This window comes from Poecilia latipinna, unplaced genomic scaffold, assembly GCF_001443285.1.
Source record: "Poecilia latipinna isolate Pla-1442-1.1 unplaced genomic scaffold, P_latipinna-1.0 Scaffold1400, whole genome shotgun sequence".
Lineage (NCBI taxonomy): Eukaryota > Metazoa > Chordata > Actinopteri > Cyprinodontiformes > Poeciliidae > Poecilia > Poecilia latipinna.
The window spans coordinates 114312-129869 of record NW_015114016.1 but is presented as its reverse complement, the minus strand read 5'-3'; the positions used below and the strand labels follow the sequence as shown (position 1 = coordinate 129869).

The window sequence follows — 15558 nt, the reverse complement described above, 5'->3', positions numbered from 1 at the left end:
CTTTATGTTATTAAAGGTAAAGTTTAAACATATTCATGAAGGCTTATTCATGTTCATGACAGGTGTTATGACATGTTTATGACAGTGTCATGACAGTCTTATTCACCCCCTTCAAATAAAGTGTTACCGACAAATCAAATGTTGTAGATAGATATTCAGTGCAATCACATTTAAATCATTATTATCGACATCTCCAAATTTATACAGATGTATCAAAAATAGCTGGAAAAATGGGAATAGCATTTGCAATCCCAGAATTCAATTTGAAAATAGGGAAGCAAATTATGGATGGGTTATCAATTTATACAGGAGAAATGTTAGCAATACTATTGGCATTACAATGGATAGAAGACGTAAAACCACTGCAAACAATAATTTGCTCAGATTCAAGCTCTGCTTTAAGCATAAAACATATTAATACGGATAGTAGGATGGACATCTTATTAGAAATATATCATACTCTATTTAGAATACAAAATATGGGGTTAATAGTTGTTTTTGTATGGGTTCCAGCACATATAGGGGTAGAAGGAAACGAGTGGGCTGATAAAATGGCAAAGAAGGCAAAACATAATCCTATTAGTTTTACAGTTAGGACAAGTAAATCTGAAGGGAAAAGTAAAGTCAAAGAGGAGCTGATGAGAAGGTGGGATGAAGGTTTAACAGGAAGATGGTTTCATAAAATTCAGAAGTTTGTAGGAAGGAATAGGGAAGAAGAAACAGGAAGGAGGAAAGAATAATAACAAGGTTAAGGTTCGGTCATACAGGGCTTAATTATTCACTTTTTAAAATACAGAAGCATAAAACTGGAAAGTGTGAATATTGTGAGTAGTTTGAAACAATAGAGCATGTTATTTTAGAGTGTTATAAATATGAAGAAGAAAGAAGATGCATGTTGAGAGAGTGTGAAGGTATTAAAGAAAGGTTTAATTTATCAGACTTTTTGAGGAGGGATTTGGGGAGTAGACATGTTCAAATAATTATTCGGTTTCTTAAAAAAACAAAGTTATTTCATAGAATCTGAATAGAGTAAGATGGTGGTGAATGTGTAAAGAATAACGAAGAGTGGTATATAAAGCTATATGTAAGTAAGTAGGTGTGTATGTGTGAGTGTATGTTTAGTCAGAAATTATTGTAGGGATTAGGTATGAAGTAAACGTATATAGATCATCACGAACCACACTCCATACCAGTAGGTGGCGGTAATGCTACTGAAAGTTTATTGCCAACCGCCAATGAAAACCAAGAAGCAGAAGCAGAAGAAGAAGAAGAAGAAGAAGAATTTACTGCTGTTATTTTGAAGTGAATATCTGACATGCTGCGGCGAGTATTTCACACTGATAAAATTAAATGGCGTTTTAATAGCGATTAATCGCGATTCTGACGTATTTCCGCTTATTAGAGACACGGAAGTGCTGTGTTTGTCATGATGTTGCTAATAAAGTTTGAAAATATAAGTAGTAACAGGAAGTAATTCTCACAGACGGTTTCGTTTCTGGTTCCAAAGTTTCTGACAGTAGCGCTGCGCTGTACCGGACCCTGACCCCGCGGGCCCACTGCTGGCGGAACCGATGAATCAGAACCGAGTCCGAACCACGAAACGTTGACACATCGTTGCTTCTGCCGCACAGCCTGATGGGTAAAATGCTAACAGCGCAGCAGGCGGTGATTGGTGGAGACAGCTGGTCCAGGTGAGCGGCGGCAGGTTCGACCCGGCCCGGTTCTGCATCCGCTCCCGTAGAACCTGAAGGTCCTGTTCAGAACAACGGCAAGAAGGAGGGCTCAGACCGGAACCATCAGAACCAGGTAAGTTCGGAAAGAAGATGATCCTCCTACCCCTTCATCGGAACACGGACACTGACGGGTTCTAGCAGGTTCTGATCCGTTCGGGTCAGAACAAACCCTCCGTTCAGATAAAGCTAGAGCCAGCAGAACCATAAAGTACCTGAGGTCCATTTGGACTGCTCCAGGCAGGTTCAGAAACAGGTCCAGAACCAGGTTCTGTTTGTCGCACTGCTTCAGTTCTGAAATGGTTCTGATGGACTTTAGACTGAAGAACCAACAGAACCGGCCGGATCCACAACTGTAGGTCCTGCTGATTCTGTTGGTATCACCAACCGATTCCGAACCAGGTTTGGTTCAGTTCCTGCTTAAGTTCAACCGGGCCGAGCCAGAACCAGGACAGAATCGAGCCACTACAGGTCCAGTTCATCATGAACGAGGAAGTCGCATTAATGTGGTTCTGAAAGGATGAAATGGATCAGACACTAACAGATCCAGAACTAACAGAACGGGTCCGCACGGGTCCACCGGACCAGAACCAAGATTCTGACATGGTTCTGGATGTTGGACCTCTCCTCCTGCAGAACCAGAACCAGAACCAGGACCACAGGAGGGCGCCCAGACACCGCTACTCTGTCCTCACCTGTCCCTGTCCTCCTGTCTGTCTCTGTTCTGCAGACATGTCCCTGTCGGCCCAGAGGGACCGGGTCCAGAAACAGGTGGAGGAGCTGGAGCGCAGCCTGGCTGTGACCCAGGACGAGCTGGACCTGCTGAGCAGTGAGACAGGTACCTTCCAGATCCGGTTCCAGGCCCGGTATTAAATCCGATCTCAACAGCTGAACAATCAGAACCAGATAAATGATGAGAATCAGGTCCTGGACGGGCTGATTTCTGAGTTACAGGCAGAACTTTACGACCAGAACCAGAAACTGCTGCAACTTTTAGTCCAACTGGAATTTTGAGTTCAGTTCACACATTCAGCACCGAGTGGCCATCCCGACTGGACCGACCTGAACCAGAGGAACCAGGTTCATCTGAACCGGTTTAATCTAACCCGGCTGAGTTGGTGAAGCCGACCCAGATCTGTTTTTTATAGAACTGACTCGGAACCATGAGAACTGGCAGCTGCATGTTGCATATTAAAATAATCTGGTTCTTCCTGCCCCACCGGGTCAGCAGAACTTCAACAAACCATGTTCAGTGAATGTTAGCTCGCCTTGTTAGCCTCAGCTAGCGCGACAGAAACATGGCCAGTGAAAGCCCAACAGGAAGTCGTGATTACCACAATAAAAGCCTAACAGGAAGTCGTAGAGAATAAAAGTCACAATTACAGGCTGGAAAGTGAAGCTTCTGAAAGGGGGCTAGCTCCAGCAATTTCCACATTATGACTCTGAAAGACAAACCCATGGCTTTTATTGTGGTAATCATGACTTCCTGTTGGACTTTTATTGTGGTAATCATGACTTCCTGTTGGACTTTTATTGTGGTAATCATGATTTCAGCCCAGCTGAAGGAAATATGTCAGGATTTAAAGTCACCAGTGATGCTAGCTGAGGCTAACAAGGCGAGCTAACATTCACTGAACATGGTTTGTTGAAGTTCTGCTGACCCGGTGGGGCAGGAAGAACCAGATTATTTTAACCTGTGTAGAATCACACCTCTGGTTCTGGAGGTCCAGAACCTTGGAGATGTTTCTGGCCAGGTTCTTCAATCCAGCAGAACTTCAGATCGTGTCATGATGCTGTCTGAGGGCGTTTGGGTCGATGGTTCCGGGTGGAATCAGGAACTGGGACGTCTCACTGTATGTCTCTGTCCTCAGACGATGGATCAGAAAGTCAGGATGAGGAGGGACAGGAAGGACAGGTGAGACAGAGGACCTGGTAAATCAGTTGGTCCGATTCCCCACAGAACCACTAACAGACCTGTGTGTGTGTGTGTTCAGATCCCAGCTGACCTGTTGGCCCAGAAGCAGAAGATCCAGTCAGAGATCCAAAACCTGGAGGACATGTTGGGTCCCCGCAGTTCGTCCCTCGACATGTCCAGCGAGGACAGCAGCGACTGCAGTGACAGGGTCGGTACCGTTTGGGGTCAGAGGTCGCATGTGTCGCTGTGGGTGTGAGTGTCTTCTTGGCGTTTGTGTCCCCAGAGTGAGCCGGACCTGTCTCCGAGTGCGTCCTCGTGTCTCCAGCTCAACTTGGTCTACCAGCAGGTGGTCCAGGAGACGCTGGACCAGCTGGAGGCGCTGCTGGCCCACAACCGCAGGCAGCAGGTGAGGACCCGGTTCTGACCCAGTTCAGGCCTTGTTCTGACCCTGTGTGGCTCTGGATGCAAATCCAGAACCGATCCGAACTGTAGTGCAATGTTTCTACCTGCAGAGGGAGCTCACAGCCCAGATGAACGGACCAATCAGAGAGCCCACCAGAGAAGGTCCTGCCTCGTCCAATCAGCATCCAGCTAAGCTGTTCCTGGGCAGCTTCCTGAAACCGTACTTCAAGGACCGTCTGACGGGACTGGTACCGCACACACACAGAAACACACAGACACAAACACACACACGCAAAAAAACGGAAACACACACGCAGAGAAACGGACCAATGGGACGCTGCGTTGTTTCTGTCCAGGGCCCTCCAGCCAATCAGGAGGTGAAGCTGAAGGCTCAGAGGATGATGGGATGTCCAGAAGACAAGAAGCTGAAATTGAAAAGATGTAAGTTCTGTTGTGACCCGGTCCATCAGCAGGTTCTGTTCTGACCCGGTTCTCTGTGTTCAGGGGAGAGCTGGCAGAAGACGCTGCTGGTCCACTCGGTGACAAGAGATCACCTGAAGAGACTGATGCTGCCCAAACTGTCCAGGTACCAGAACCCAACCTGCTGCTCGGGGGGGGACGTGTCCCGACGTGTCCTAACGTGTCTCTTGTCCCTCCAGGCTGGACTTCCTGACCTCGAAGCTTTCCTCGGCTCACGGAGCCGACAGACAGCAGCTGACTGAGCAGATCGACGACCTGGAGAAAGACCTGCAGCTGCTGAGGTCAGACGGGACCTGGACCTGGACCTGGACCTGGTCCAGGACCTGGACCTGGACCTGGTCCAGGACCTGTTGGGCTGACAGCCTGATGGATCTGGTTCTGTGTTCTGATTGGTCAGGATGAAGAGAGAGGAGGAGCTTATTGGTGATCGCTACGAAGAACACGACTGGCAGAAGATCTCCAACATCGACGTCAGTAAATAACCTAATGGATCGATGGATCTATTGATCAATGGATCTATTGATCGATGGATCAGCCGTGCTCCTCTTCCTCAGTTTGAAGGGACGAAGGACGCGGAGGACATCCGTCTCTTCTGGCAGAACGTCCTCCATCCGTCCATCAACAAGACGGCCTGGAGCAGTGAGGAGGTCCAGAGGCTGAGCGCCATCTGCAGGAGACACGAGGAAAGACACTGGGACTCGATCGCCCAGGAGCTGGGGGTGAGGGAGGGAATGGGGCAGCTGGCGTCTCTCTGACCCGTCTGTCTCTGACCCGTCTCTCTTTGTCTCTCTGTCCCTCAGACGGGGAGGACGGCCTTCATGTGTCTCCAGATGTTCCAGCGTTTCGTCTCCGACTCTCTGAAACGCAGCAGCTGGACGGCAGAGGAAGACGAGCAGCTGAGAGAGCTGGTCCAGAAGATGAGGATCGGGAACTTCATCCCGTACACGCAGAGTAATGACATCATGCTGACGTCACGCTGTGACATCACTCCCGTCTCTGATGGACTCTTCTTCTCTGCTTCCAGTCAGTTACTTCATGGAGGGTCGTGATCCGACTCAGCTCGTCTACAGATGGAACCAGGTTCTGGACCCGAGCCTGAAGAGAGGCTCGTGGACCAAGCAGGAGGACCGGGTACGGTTCCCACCCAAATGGACCCACGCTGGTTCTGGAGCGCTCAGCCTGGTCTCAGACTGATCTGTCCGTCCACCTGTCTGTCCGTCCAGCTCCTGCTGCAGGCCGTGGCTCGTCACGGGGAGAAGTGTTGGTGGAAGGTCCGGTTGGAAGTTCCTGGACGCACTGATGGAGCCTGCAGAGACAGGTGAGGACCAGCAGGAGGCAGTGTTTCTGGGTTTGCCTCAGTGAACCCTGTCCATCTGTCCATCTGTCCATCTGTCCATAGGTATCTGGACTGTCTGAAGAAGAACATAAAGAAAGGACCGTTTGAGAGACATGAGGTGGAGCTGCTGGAGCAGCTGGTGAAGAAACATGGAGTTGGTGAGGTTCTGATGATGATGATGATGATGAATCACCTGCTGATTGGTTCTGAACTGAGCGTCTGTGTTTCAGGTCGCTGGGCCAAGATCGCTGCAGAGATCCCGCATCGGATTGATGCTCAGTGTTTGAGAGAGTGGAGGAAGCTGGTGCGAGAACCTGCTCAGGTAAATCAGGGGTCACTGAGGGGTCGGGGACTGTCGGGGGTCACTGAGGGGTCGGGGACTGTCGGCAGCGTAGGTTCATCAGCTGCTGTGTTTAGGAACTGATGGGAAATCAGAGTTCCTGAAAGCAGAAGCCGTTCTGAGAACCCAGCTGATCGTCTGTTTCTCTCACAGGACAGAAGGAAAATCAAGAAGACCTGCAAGACAGGAGGAAGAGAAGGAGGAAGAGGAAGAGCAGGACGAGGAAGAGGAAGAAGAAGACGGGATGCTGGAGGTTTCAATGTTAGGGGAATATTGAAGATGAAGGAGGAAGAGGAGGTGCAGATAACTGAAGAGGAGGATGACGACAATGAGGATGAGGTGGTGCAGTACATGGACAGTGATGAAGACTGTAATAAGAAGAGGAAGAGGAGCATGGAGGAGGAGCAGCAGGAGGAGTACATCCTGCCTCCAATGGAGGAGTGGGTTCCAGCTGAGGTGAACCAAAGCTCCACCTCCCTGAGCTTCACGCTGGTGGAGCTCCCTTCCTCCGGCGAGGCGCCGGACCGAACCGCGGTCCGCTCCACCGTGCTGGGACGGCCTGGACCCTCCGTCATCATCGGGCCTCCGCCCAGAGAGCTGTCCTGGGAGGAGCGCCACAGCTCCTCCGCCGTGCTGATGGCGTCCCGGGAAGCGCTGCGTCTCCACCTGAGCGCCCTGAAGCAGAAGGTCAGCACCGGCCCCCAGCCAGGGCGGCGGCCACGCCCGCAGGCCCAAGAGCTGAGATGCGAGCTGCAGGCCGCCGTCACGCCGTGGATCGGGAACCTGCTGATCCCAAAGAGCCAGAAACGGAGCGCCGCAGATGTGCTGAGGGAGGGAGGAGAGAGGAGAGGCGTCTCCACCTCCTCTGCCTTCACACTGCTTCTCCAGGCCATGAACGTAGACACGCTGGGCTGCCGGCAGATGATCGAGCAGAGGAAGAACCAGGTGGACCTGCAGGCCCCGCCCCACACCCGGGGGCCCAAACGGGTCTCAGAGCTCCTCGCCAACAGGAAGAGGAGGAACCAAGAGGAGGAGGAGGACCAGCACAGAGTCATGCTGCAGCAGCTACAGGAGAAACGCATGCAGGCTCCGCCCACCATGCAGGCTCCGCCCACCATGCAGGCTCCCCCCACCATGCAGGCTCCGCCCCAGCACCCTTCTGGCAGATGTCCTCAGGGGTTTCCTCGTAGTCTCGTCGTTCCTGCTTCCTCCATCTACTTTGCTCCTTCTGGAGCTCCACCTGCTCCAGCAGAGCTGAAGGATGTGGGCGGAGCCAGTGAGGGTGCAGCTGGGTCTCGTAGTGATGTGGGCGGGGCTAATGCAGGTGTGGAGTGCACAGGTGACGAAGCAGCAAAGCAGAAGGACAGAGTGAATCTGGAGGTAAAGTTTTGCTAACAGCAGCAGGTTGTCCCACATGCTAACGCCCTAAGCAGAGCTAATTTACTTAGCGCTGTTGCTAACTGTGAAAACATTTAGCAGAGTTAGCTTCCCAATATTTCATTTTTCAAGACAGACATGAAAGTGATGATTTACTTGGTTTCAGTTGAGTAAATTTTTGTGTTTTGGGTAGCGTAGTACTTCCTCTAGTAGTTTATATTTATATCAATGCTCTTATTTTGAAGTGGGTGAGTTCAGTGTCCTCTCCTGACTTGAGAGTAACTGAACTCTATTCTGCTATTCTGCATCATAGCAGAATGCTTTGTGTAACGTTTAGCATTAGCTTATGCTAACTACCCACCTGTTATTCTGGACCAATCAGGAGTAGACTCTGAGCGTCTGACTGCTCTATGGTTCTGCTTTCAGTCTGGAGCCCTGGATTCAGCAGGTTCTCCAGAACCGGACCGGACTCAGAACTCAGACGGTCCTGCTGTCGGCGCCGCTCCCCATGCAGCATTTAGCTCCTCTTCCTCACCTCTGACCTCTCCTCCACCTTCTTGCCCCGATCAGGCCCCGCCCACCTCCGTCTGTCAGAGTGGGGGCAGGAAGAGGGGGCGGGTGGAGGCGGGCGGCGCCGGTCCGGGGCCGGTCCAGGAGGGGAAGAGAGCCAGGAGGCCAACCCTGAAGATCCGAGAGTCCAAGGAGCTCCAGGTGAGGCAGGTGACCTCAGAGTCTTGGACCGGGAGAACCAACAGAACCCGGTTCTGGTTCAAACTTACCCTTTACCGTTCAGGTGTTCTGACTATCTGTGCTACCTCGTCAGATTTTCCTACCGCAGCATGGATAGATAGCTAGGTCTATCTATCCGTGCTGCCCGTCCAAAACTGCTACCGTCATGTTTACAAACAGAAACTACATCAGGTTGTTCATGTTAATACATTGGATAACTTTATCTGAGCGACTGAAGTGGAAGCTTAGGGGTTAAGCTTAGCTTAGCATCGGAACAATGAAAATACATGATGAAACCACTTCCTTCATCTGAATATCCTACCCGTCTAAATGAAAAGTATGCACTAATCCTGTTACTAGAATATCGCTGCAGTATCAGAAACTGTTTTTTATTGGAATTAAAGACAAATACAGATCAGCACAACTCTCTTTTTGCACATTAATCCGTTTTATGACAGACGTTGTTAAATGCAGCTGCTATGTGTCACCGAACTGCGCAGGTCACTGGAATGGTGGGATACGATTCATGTACACTAATATTACAGCTTCAGTCAGAATCACTACCAACATCTATTTGGCCAGTTTTAGTCATAAAGAGTGTAATTAAACACAACGTGCTGCTGCCTCTCCAGCCAACGTACCGCCAGGTGACCCATCAGGTATTTAGACCAGGTGACCCATCAGGTCACCAGTCTGTCGCAGTGTAATTAAACTAAAAATTTTAAAATATAGGGACAAAAAAGCCCACAAAACAACGTATTTTGTCCTGATTAAGCATCAAAACAATGACTTGTTTACAGTAACGACATTGCAGACGACAAACTGACCCATTTATAAATATATTTACAAGCTGCTGTCATGTAAACTAAAACCATGAAGTGATACAGCAGCTTAAGGAAAGCCAGGAATAAGATAAATTAGATAAAACTTACCGTAATCTGCGCTGAAATAAAACGCATGAACGGAAACTTCCACAGGTAGGCCGTATTTATAATGAATCTGCTGAGTCAGCAGAATGTGACGTGGCATCACCACAAGGTAGGACGGGTTTACGGGTAGCACAGATAAACAGAACACCTGTTCTGGTTGGTCCGGACCTCAGGCTCTTCTGGTTCTGTTTCCAGGCTACAAAGAAGAAGAGAAGCTCCGCCCCTTCAAAGCAGAAACATGTTGGCAGGGCCCAGTCAAAGGGAAGCAGCGCCGTGGAGGCTCCGCCCCCCTCACAGGTCACTGCTCTCCATTTCCTCCCTAACCGGTCCATGTGGGTCGTGACCCCTGTGGCTCAGGCTCCGCCCCCAGCCCTGCAGGTGGGGCTCTTACCCAGAGGCCCTCCCCTAGCGTCTGAAGCCCCGCCCCCTCTGGCGGCAGGATGCTCCTCGGTGACCCCAGCTGCCCTTTGTGACCTCCAGCTCTCACCTGTTCCCACCTGTAGATTTAAGCCCCTCCTCCCGGCCGTCACCCAGTCACCTGATCTGAGGCCGACCAGCTGGCCCCGCCCCCACATGCTGCTGACCTATCAGGGAGCGGCGGGGTGGCAGACGGTGGGCCCGACCGGCCCCCCCCTCCGGAGGGCGGGCCAGCACTTTGACCCCACCCTGATGTTCCTGGAGCCCCTGGAGGAGGTTCATGATTGGCTGAGAGGGAGAGGGGGCGTGGCCGTACCCAGAGCGGGGAGCGCCCTCCCCTACCTGCCGCCATCTGTCAGCACTCTGAGCGCGCTCAGTGGCCTCCTGCGGGCGAAGGCGTCTGTGACGGCGTCGGCTCTACAGCTGATGGCGGCAGCAGACGGCCGCCCCCTCCCTGACCACGCCTACTGCGCCTCAGGCGAGCCCTCGACCCGCTTCACACCTGGTACAGGTATTTAGACCAGGAAGCATCAAACCCGATGATTTTATGATTTTATTGTTTAAAGGATGAAACTGAACAACATTTATCCTCAGACATTAACCGAACACACACAAGATAAAGAAAATAAAGAAAAAGGAAGGGCTGCACAGTTGGTAGAGCCAGAAGGTTCTGGGTTCGATTCCCGGCTCTGGCCTTTCTGCAGGGTGGGGTGGGACCTCCCACAGTCCAATAAACAATAAATCTAAAGTGTGTGTGTGTGTGTGTGTGTGTGTGTGTTCCTCCTGTTAGAACATGGATGGATAAAACTAAAGGAAGGTAAAACTTCACTCTGACGTAAATAATAACTTCCTCAGTTTGTCTCATGAAGATGTAACTCATCGTTTGATCATTTCATTCTGACTGCAGAGAAAACAGGCTGATCAGCAGAAGGTTTGGTTCTGATCAGGAGACGATCAGAACCAAACGACCGCTACCTGAGGAGCTTTGGCTCTGATGGAGAGGGATTCAGAGGAGGGTTGATCACAGATCAGATCAATCTGATGGTTGATCAGCGTTTAGATTCATCCTGGAGCTCTGAGCAGAACTTAGAGCAGGAGCCCAGCGGTACCGGTACCGGTGTGAGGTTAATGTCTGAGGATCGTTTCATCATTTAAACATCGTTTAAATGTTTTCACTCCAGGTCAAAAGTTTGCATTTCTTTACAGAAACTTTGACACTTTGTATGTTTAGGCCCCTGGTTTCTCTTTGCAGAGCAGCAGGAGGAGCTGCAGGCCGTCCGCCAGCTGGTGGCGCAGCGCTTCTCCACAAACCCCGCCCACCAGCTGCTGAAGGCCCGCTTCCTGTCCCTGTTCACACTGCCAGCGCTGCTGGCCACTGTGCAGCCAATCAGCAGGAAGAAGCCAACCTGTCCGACCAATCAGGAGGAGGAGGAGGAGGAGGAGCTGCTGAAACAAATCCAGGAGAGAGGAAGGAGGAGGAGAGTCCTGACCGGAGCTGCTGTTCCCTAAGCGGCCACCAGGCGTCAGTGTTTCACCTCTGAGCCGGTTCTGCTCTGTTCCGGACTGGAACCAGAACCAGAACCGGTTCTGACCCCGTCTCGTTTCTCCTGCTGGCTGGCAACTCTGCAGCTTTGGCCAATCAGGAATCCAGTGCCAAACCAGACCCGGTTCTACAGAACCAGTCCATGCAAGCTGACCCATCTACATCTACAGCGTTCAGGGGGCCGCGGTGCGTTCAGGGGGCAATGGTTACAATGTTGCACTAAAACATGTTTGAAGTTGCTGCTTGTAAATGTTTTTGTTTTTGAAAAATAATTTCCTAATAAAAAATGTTTCTGATTTCATGGCGACTCACTGAGGAACATTTTGGACTTCAGGTAAACGAAAACATTCAGAGGATCACAGAGACACAAATACGAGTTCAGATAAACAGAAGTGAACCGAGACGGGAAGAGGACGGGACCGTCCAGACTGGTGACACGTCAGTCCCAGAGGGAGGAAGTCTCCTCCTGTCCACTCCTGTCTCCTTCTGTCCACTACTATCTCCTCCTGTCCCCTCCTGTCCGTCTCCTCCTGTCCACTCCTGTCTCCTTCTGTCCACTCCCGTCTCCTCCTGTCCCCTCCCGTCTCCTCCTGTCTCCTCCTGTCCGTCTCCTCCTGTCCACTCCTGTCTCCTCCTGTCTCCTTCTGTCCCCTCCTGTCCCCTCTTGTCTCCTCCTGTCCCCTCCTGTCTCCTCCTGTCCCCTCCTGTCTCCTCCTGTCTCCTCCTGTCTCCTTCTGTCTCCTTCTGTCCCCTCCTGTCTCCTCCTGTCCCCTCTTGTCTCCTCCTGTCCCCTCCTGTCTCCTCCTGTCTCCTCCTGTCCGAATCGGAGCAATGCTGCAGGTTTGTTTCTGATTTAAAGCTTAAAGTAGATTTTTATAACGCCGGCCCTTTAAGCTCATGGTGGTGAAACCTGGGGCCGCGGTGCGTTCAGAGGCGGCGATCTGACTTTGTAAGATCTGATTGGCTGGAGAAAGGGTTAGCTGGTGTCCCAGTAGGGCTTACCAGTTTAAATTAAATGTGTTCCAGTTTGACTCCTGAGGTTGGAGATGATTTATGACCCGAAACCTGATGAAACCGTTTAAAATCAGTTTATTACTTCATCAGGTCCAACGTAATATTTTATTCAAAGAAATCTGAATAATAACTATAAGATTATTCACCATTAATCAAGTTGTGACTTAGTTCATGCATGAAAAGATTCTAAAATCACTGCAATGAAATAAAAACAATGTTTATTGTCATTTTTTCAAACAGCTTCAAAGGTCAAACTAAATTCCTGCTGGTTCTGTTTTCTGCTCAGAAACAGGGACGTCATGACATTCATTAAAGTTTCTAAGGTATTTTCCCTCCACCAACCAGAATCACTTGAACTTTCGCCATGCGATTCTGTTCAGGCAGAACTCGACCAGAACCAGGGAGGGTTGGGCCTAAGGCTCACGCCGTTCTCCACCTCCTTCGGGTCCAGGTATGGATAAGGCAGATGTTGAAGCTTTTTGTTCTCTTGGAGATTTTCAGACTTTAAGTTGGTCTGGGATTCCTTTATTGTTTTCAGGAGGAAGTTCCCAAGATGCTCCTGTTGGAATCAGACGAACGTTCAGTCTGCTCTCAGTCATTATTCAGGTCAAAAGTCTGTGACGTTTAATGGGGAGGCCTGTAGAGGGCGCTGTGTTAAAGCATATCAAGACAGGTTCTGGTCACAATTATAATTATTTTTCTGCTCTGATGATCTAACCCAAAACCTAAAAATTTATATTTGTCTAAATTTAGGCACATATGATATGGCTGTTGTCCTGCGATGGACTGGCAATCTGTCGAGGTGACCCCACCTCTCACCTGTTGACCTCTGGAGATCAGCACCAGTAGCCCTGGTGACCCCACAGGGGTAAGAGTGACAGAGAATGAATGGATGATATGACTGTGGCCTCCTGCTGCCCCAGTCCAGTCCATCACCAGTGACTAGGTTTGGATGATTGTCTGACCTGAATTGCAATTGGCATCAATTTTCTATCAGGAGTTTTGTGCAGCAGAACAAGAGGAGCCACCAGGTAGAACAAGAGGAGCCACCAGGTAGAACAAGAGGAGCCACCAGGTATTGCTGCTTCCCATTAATATTGTTTGGTTTCACTCATCCAAGATCTTGTAGTCACACAGGAAGATGTTGCCTTTCTATTTGGAAATCTAAATTTCCACATTAGCAGGATGATTAACAATCTGAAAACATGGATTACCATCTTAACCACCTCTACCTCCTCGGTCAGATTCTGATTCCTGTCCTTGAAGACCATCTCGTCAGTGACAGGAAAGTTGCCAGGCAGAGTTTTGCAGCAACGGATCATCATCGGGTTTACTCCGTTCAGAAACTGATACCCAAAGAAAGAGTCCTCCTTCCAGTGCTCACAGACATAATCTGGAAAAGATTTCATGTTTTAGCATAGACCTCCATGCTGCCTGAATCTGCCATGAGTGAAATGCATCAGCCTCAACATGAGTCATACCATCTTTAAACTGGTCCCAGCTGACAGAAACAGAGAAGGAACCAGTGGCAAAGCAGAAATCAACTCCATGTTTGAAGAATGAACATTATGGTGACGTAAAATCTGCCATTCTGGAAAAGTTTCCACTTTCAGAAGGATTATAAACCACGGATGGTTCTTACCTGTAGAGCGCCTCCTGGCCTTTCAGATCTTCTGTCCGACATAATTTGGTGATTTCATGTGTTGCTTGACTGAGAAGCTTTGCTGAGGAAGGAGAATATTCTTCAGTAAAGTTTGTTGGATTTCTTTCCTCCTCTCATCATCAGTGTATCTTTCTCTGCTCTGCAAGAACCAACCTGATCCTTCTTGAACACAATGGTCCCTGCAGTCAGTGATCCGTTTGTAAATGGGGAACTGGTAGATTTTTCCCTCTGGAGATTTCACCTCCACCTTAGCAGGAGCCGTTTGAGAACCACTCATGGTGTTCCTTGTGGAGGATGATCACCAAGAGTTCACCAACTGGCTCGGTTCATGCCATGTCAATGGTCAATACCTGAAAAAACAGGAAAAATAAAATTTATTTCCCACCTTCAGCTAACTTGCTCGAGTGAATGAGGAGAAGCTTCAGTGGAGCGGACCTGACAGAACAGAGGCGCAAAAAGTGGCTATGCAGCGCATGCAACGCATAGGGGCGCAGCACCAGAGGGGGCGCCAAAACCCCGTCTGGAGGGTGCCGATTATGTTTTCCCATACAGTTCAGCGCGCCTTACGCTCCTTCACCTCACGCACATAATGAGGTAAATCTAGCGCGAGTTTCATCCTTAACGTATCCTCGCCTCGGGGGGGATTTATGTTTTCGCATCCACCTGAAGAATGTGCAGTTGCGCCACAGAACCATCGTGCAGAACGTGTGGGCAGGGAGGTATTCCCTCACCTGCAGTCCTGAACTATATTAGGTGCATGAGAAGTAAAAGTCATGCAAACAACGAAGAGAGAAAATCATTGTTTTCACTTGGCATTTCTAGAAAAATGTATTGGTAATTTCAACATTTCTATGGTTAAAATTGCTGAATTTTACGGAGTGAGGCAGTGCAGTGCTCAGCCTGACCTCTGGGGGCGCCGGTCCCAAAGCTCAGTGGACACTGAGGCCCTCTGTGAAGTCCGCAGGTTTACAAGCAGCAAAAATGTGAGAATTGGGACAGTTTGCCTCTGTGTCGTAACTTCGACATCCAAAATGGAGGGACTGGTCACTGTTTAAGGGTTTGAGCTACTAAAAATTACAACTACAACAAAACAAATTATTTTAAATGTACAGTAAAGATATTTTTGCTTTCCTAAGTCATTGTTGGAGATATTTGTTTGACTTGTTGATACAGAAAATTCTATGTTATCACATGTTCAGTGAAACAAAAATTATTTCAATATCCCTGCCAGCATGCCTAGGTGGGCCCCATGTGGGGGAAAGGAGGGCTGATATATGGGTCCCACATGGGTTTGTCCATGTAGGGCCACAGCCCACATGGGCCCTAAATGGACAAATCCATATGGGACCCATATATCAGCCCACCTTTCCCCCACATGGGGCCCACCTAGGCATGCTGGCCGGGATACTTTTGAAAACTGATTTTATTCTCTTTTTTTGCGACAGACAGATTGTTCAGTGAACTTTGCATATTTCCAATATGGCAAAAAATACACATTAAAATGTTCTAATATTCAATTTAACAGTCTGTGATTTGACTAAATAGAGACAAACTGACCAAACTGTTAATATAGCAGAGGGAATCTGGGCAGCTGCCCCACAACCCGATCCGGGAGAAGAAGAAGAAAATGAATGGATGAATGAATGAATGTTTTTTTTACTCATATTTATGCAAGGGTGAAAG

General features: G+C 49.4%; 1 protein-coding gene across 2 annotated transcripts; it reads left to right on the top strand.

Moving 5' to 3' along the window:
- Positions 1–1282: 1282 nt before the first annotated feature.
- On the top strand, positions 1283–11494 carry snapc4 (small nuclear RNA activating complex, polypeptide 4). Of its 2 annotated transcripts, XM_015056689.1 has the most exons (21): positions 1283–1302; positions 1508–1806; positions 2461–2568; positions 3602–3645; positions 3725–3853; positions 3929–4051; positions 4158–4295; positions 4404–4488; positions 4552–4633; positions 4707–4808; positions 4925–4997; positions 5082–5246; positions 5328–5478; positions 5552–5658; positions 5751–5845; positions 5927–6021; positions 6094–6185; positions 6357–7583; positions 8007–8291; positions 9434–10166; positions 10908–11164. In XM_015056689.1, the coding sequence occupies exons 3-21, from the start codon at positions 2463–2465 to the stop codon at positions 11162–11164; spliced, it is 4089 nt and encodes a 1362-aa protein (XP_014912175.1). In that variant the 5' UTR covers positions 1283–1302; positions 1508–1806; positions 2461–2462. The 2 variants fall into 2 exon arrangements, with proteins under 2 accessions (XP_014912175.1, XP_014912176.1); XM_015056690.1 differs by lacking the exon at positions 1283–1302 and having other exon boundaries at positions 1313–1806; positions 10908–11494.
- Positions 11495–15558: the final 4064 nt, after the last annotated feature.

Bases quoted from the DNA above. Each gene is read 5' to 3' on its own strand.
- snapc4 (XM_015056690.1), top strand. From the start codon at position 2,463: ATGTCCCTGTCGGCCCAGAGGGACCGGGTCCAGAAACAGGTGGAGGAG. The intron at 5,846-5,926 runs GTGAGGACCAGC...ATCTGTCCATAG, and splicing joins GATGGAGCCTGCAGAGACAG to GTATCTGGACTGTCTGAAGA. The intron at 8,292-9,433 runs GTGAGGCAGGTG...TTCTGTTTCCAG, and splicing joins GAGAGTCCAAGGAGCTCCAG to GCTACAAAGAAGAAGAGAAG.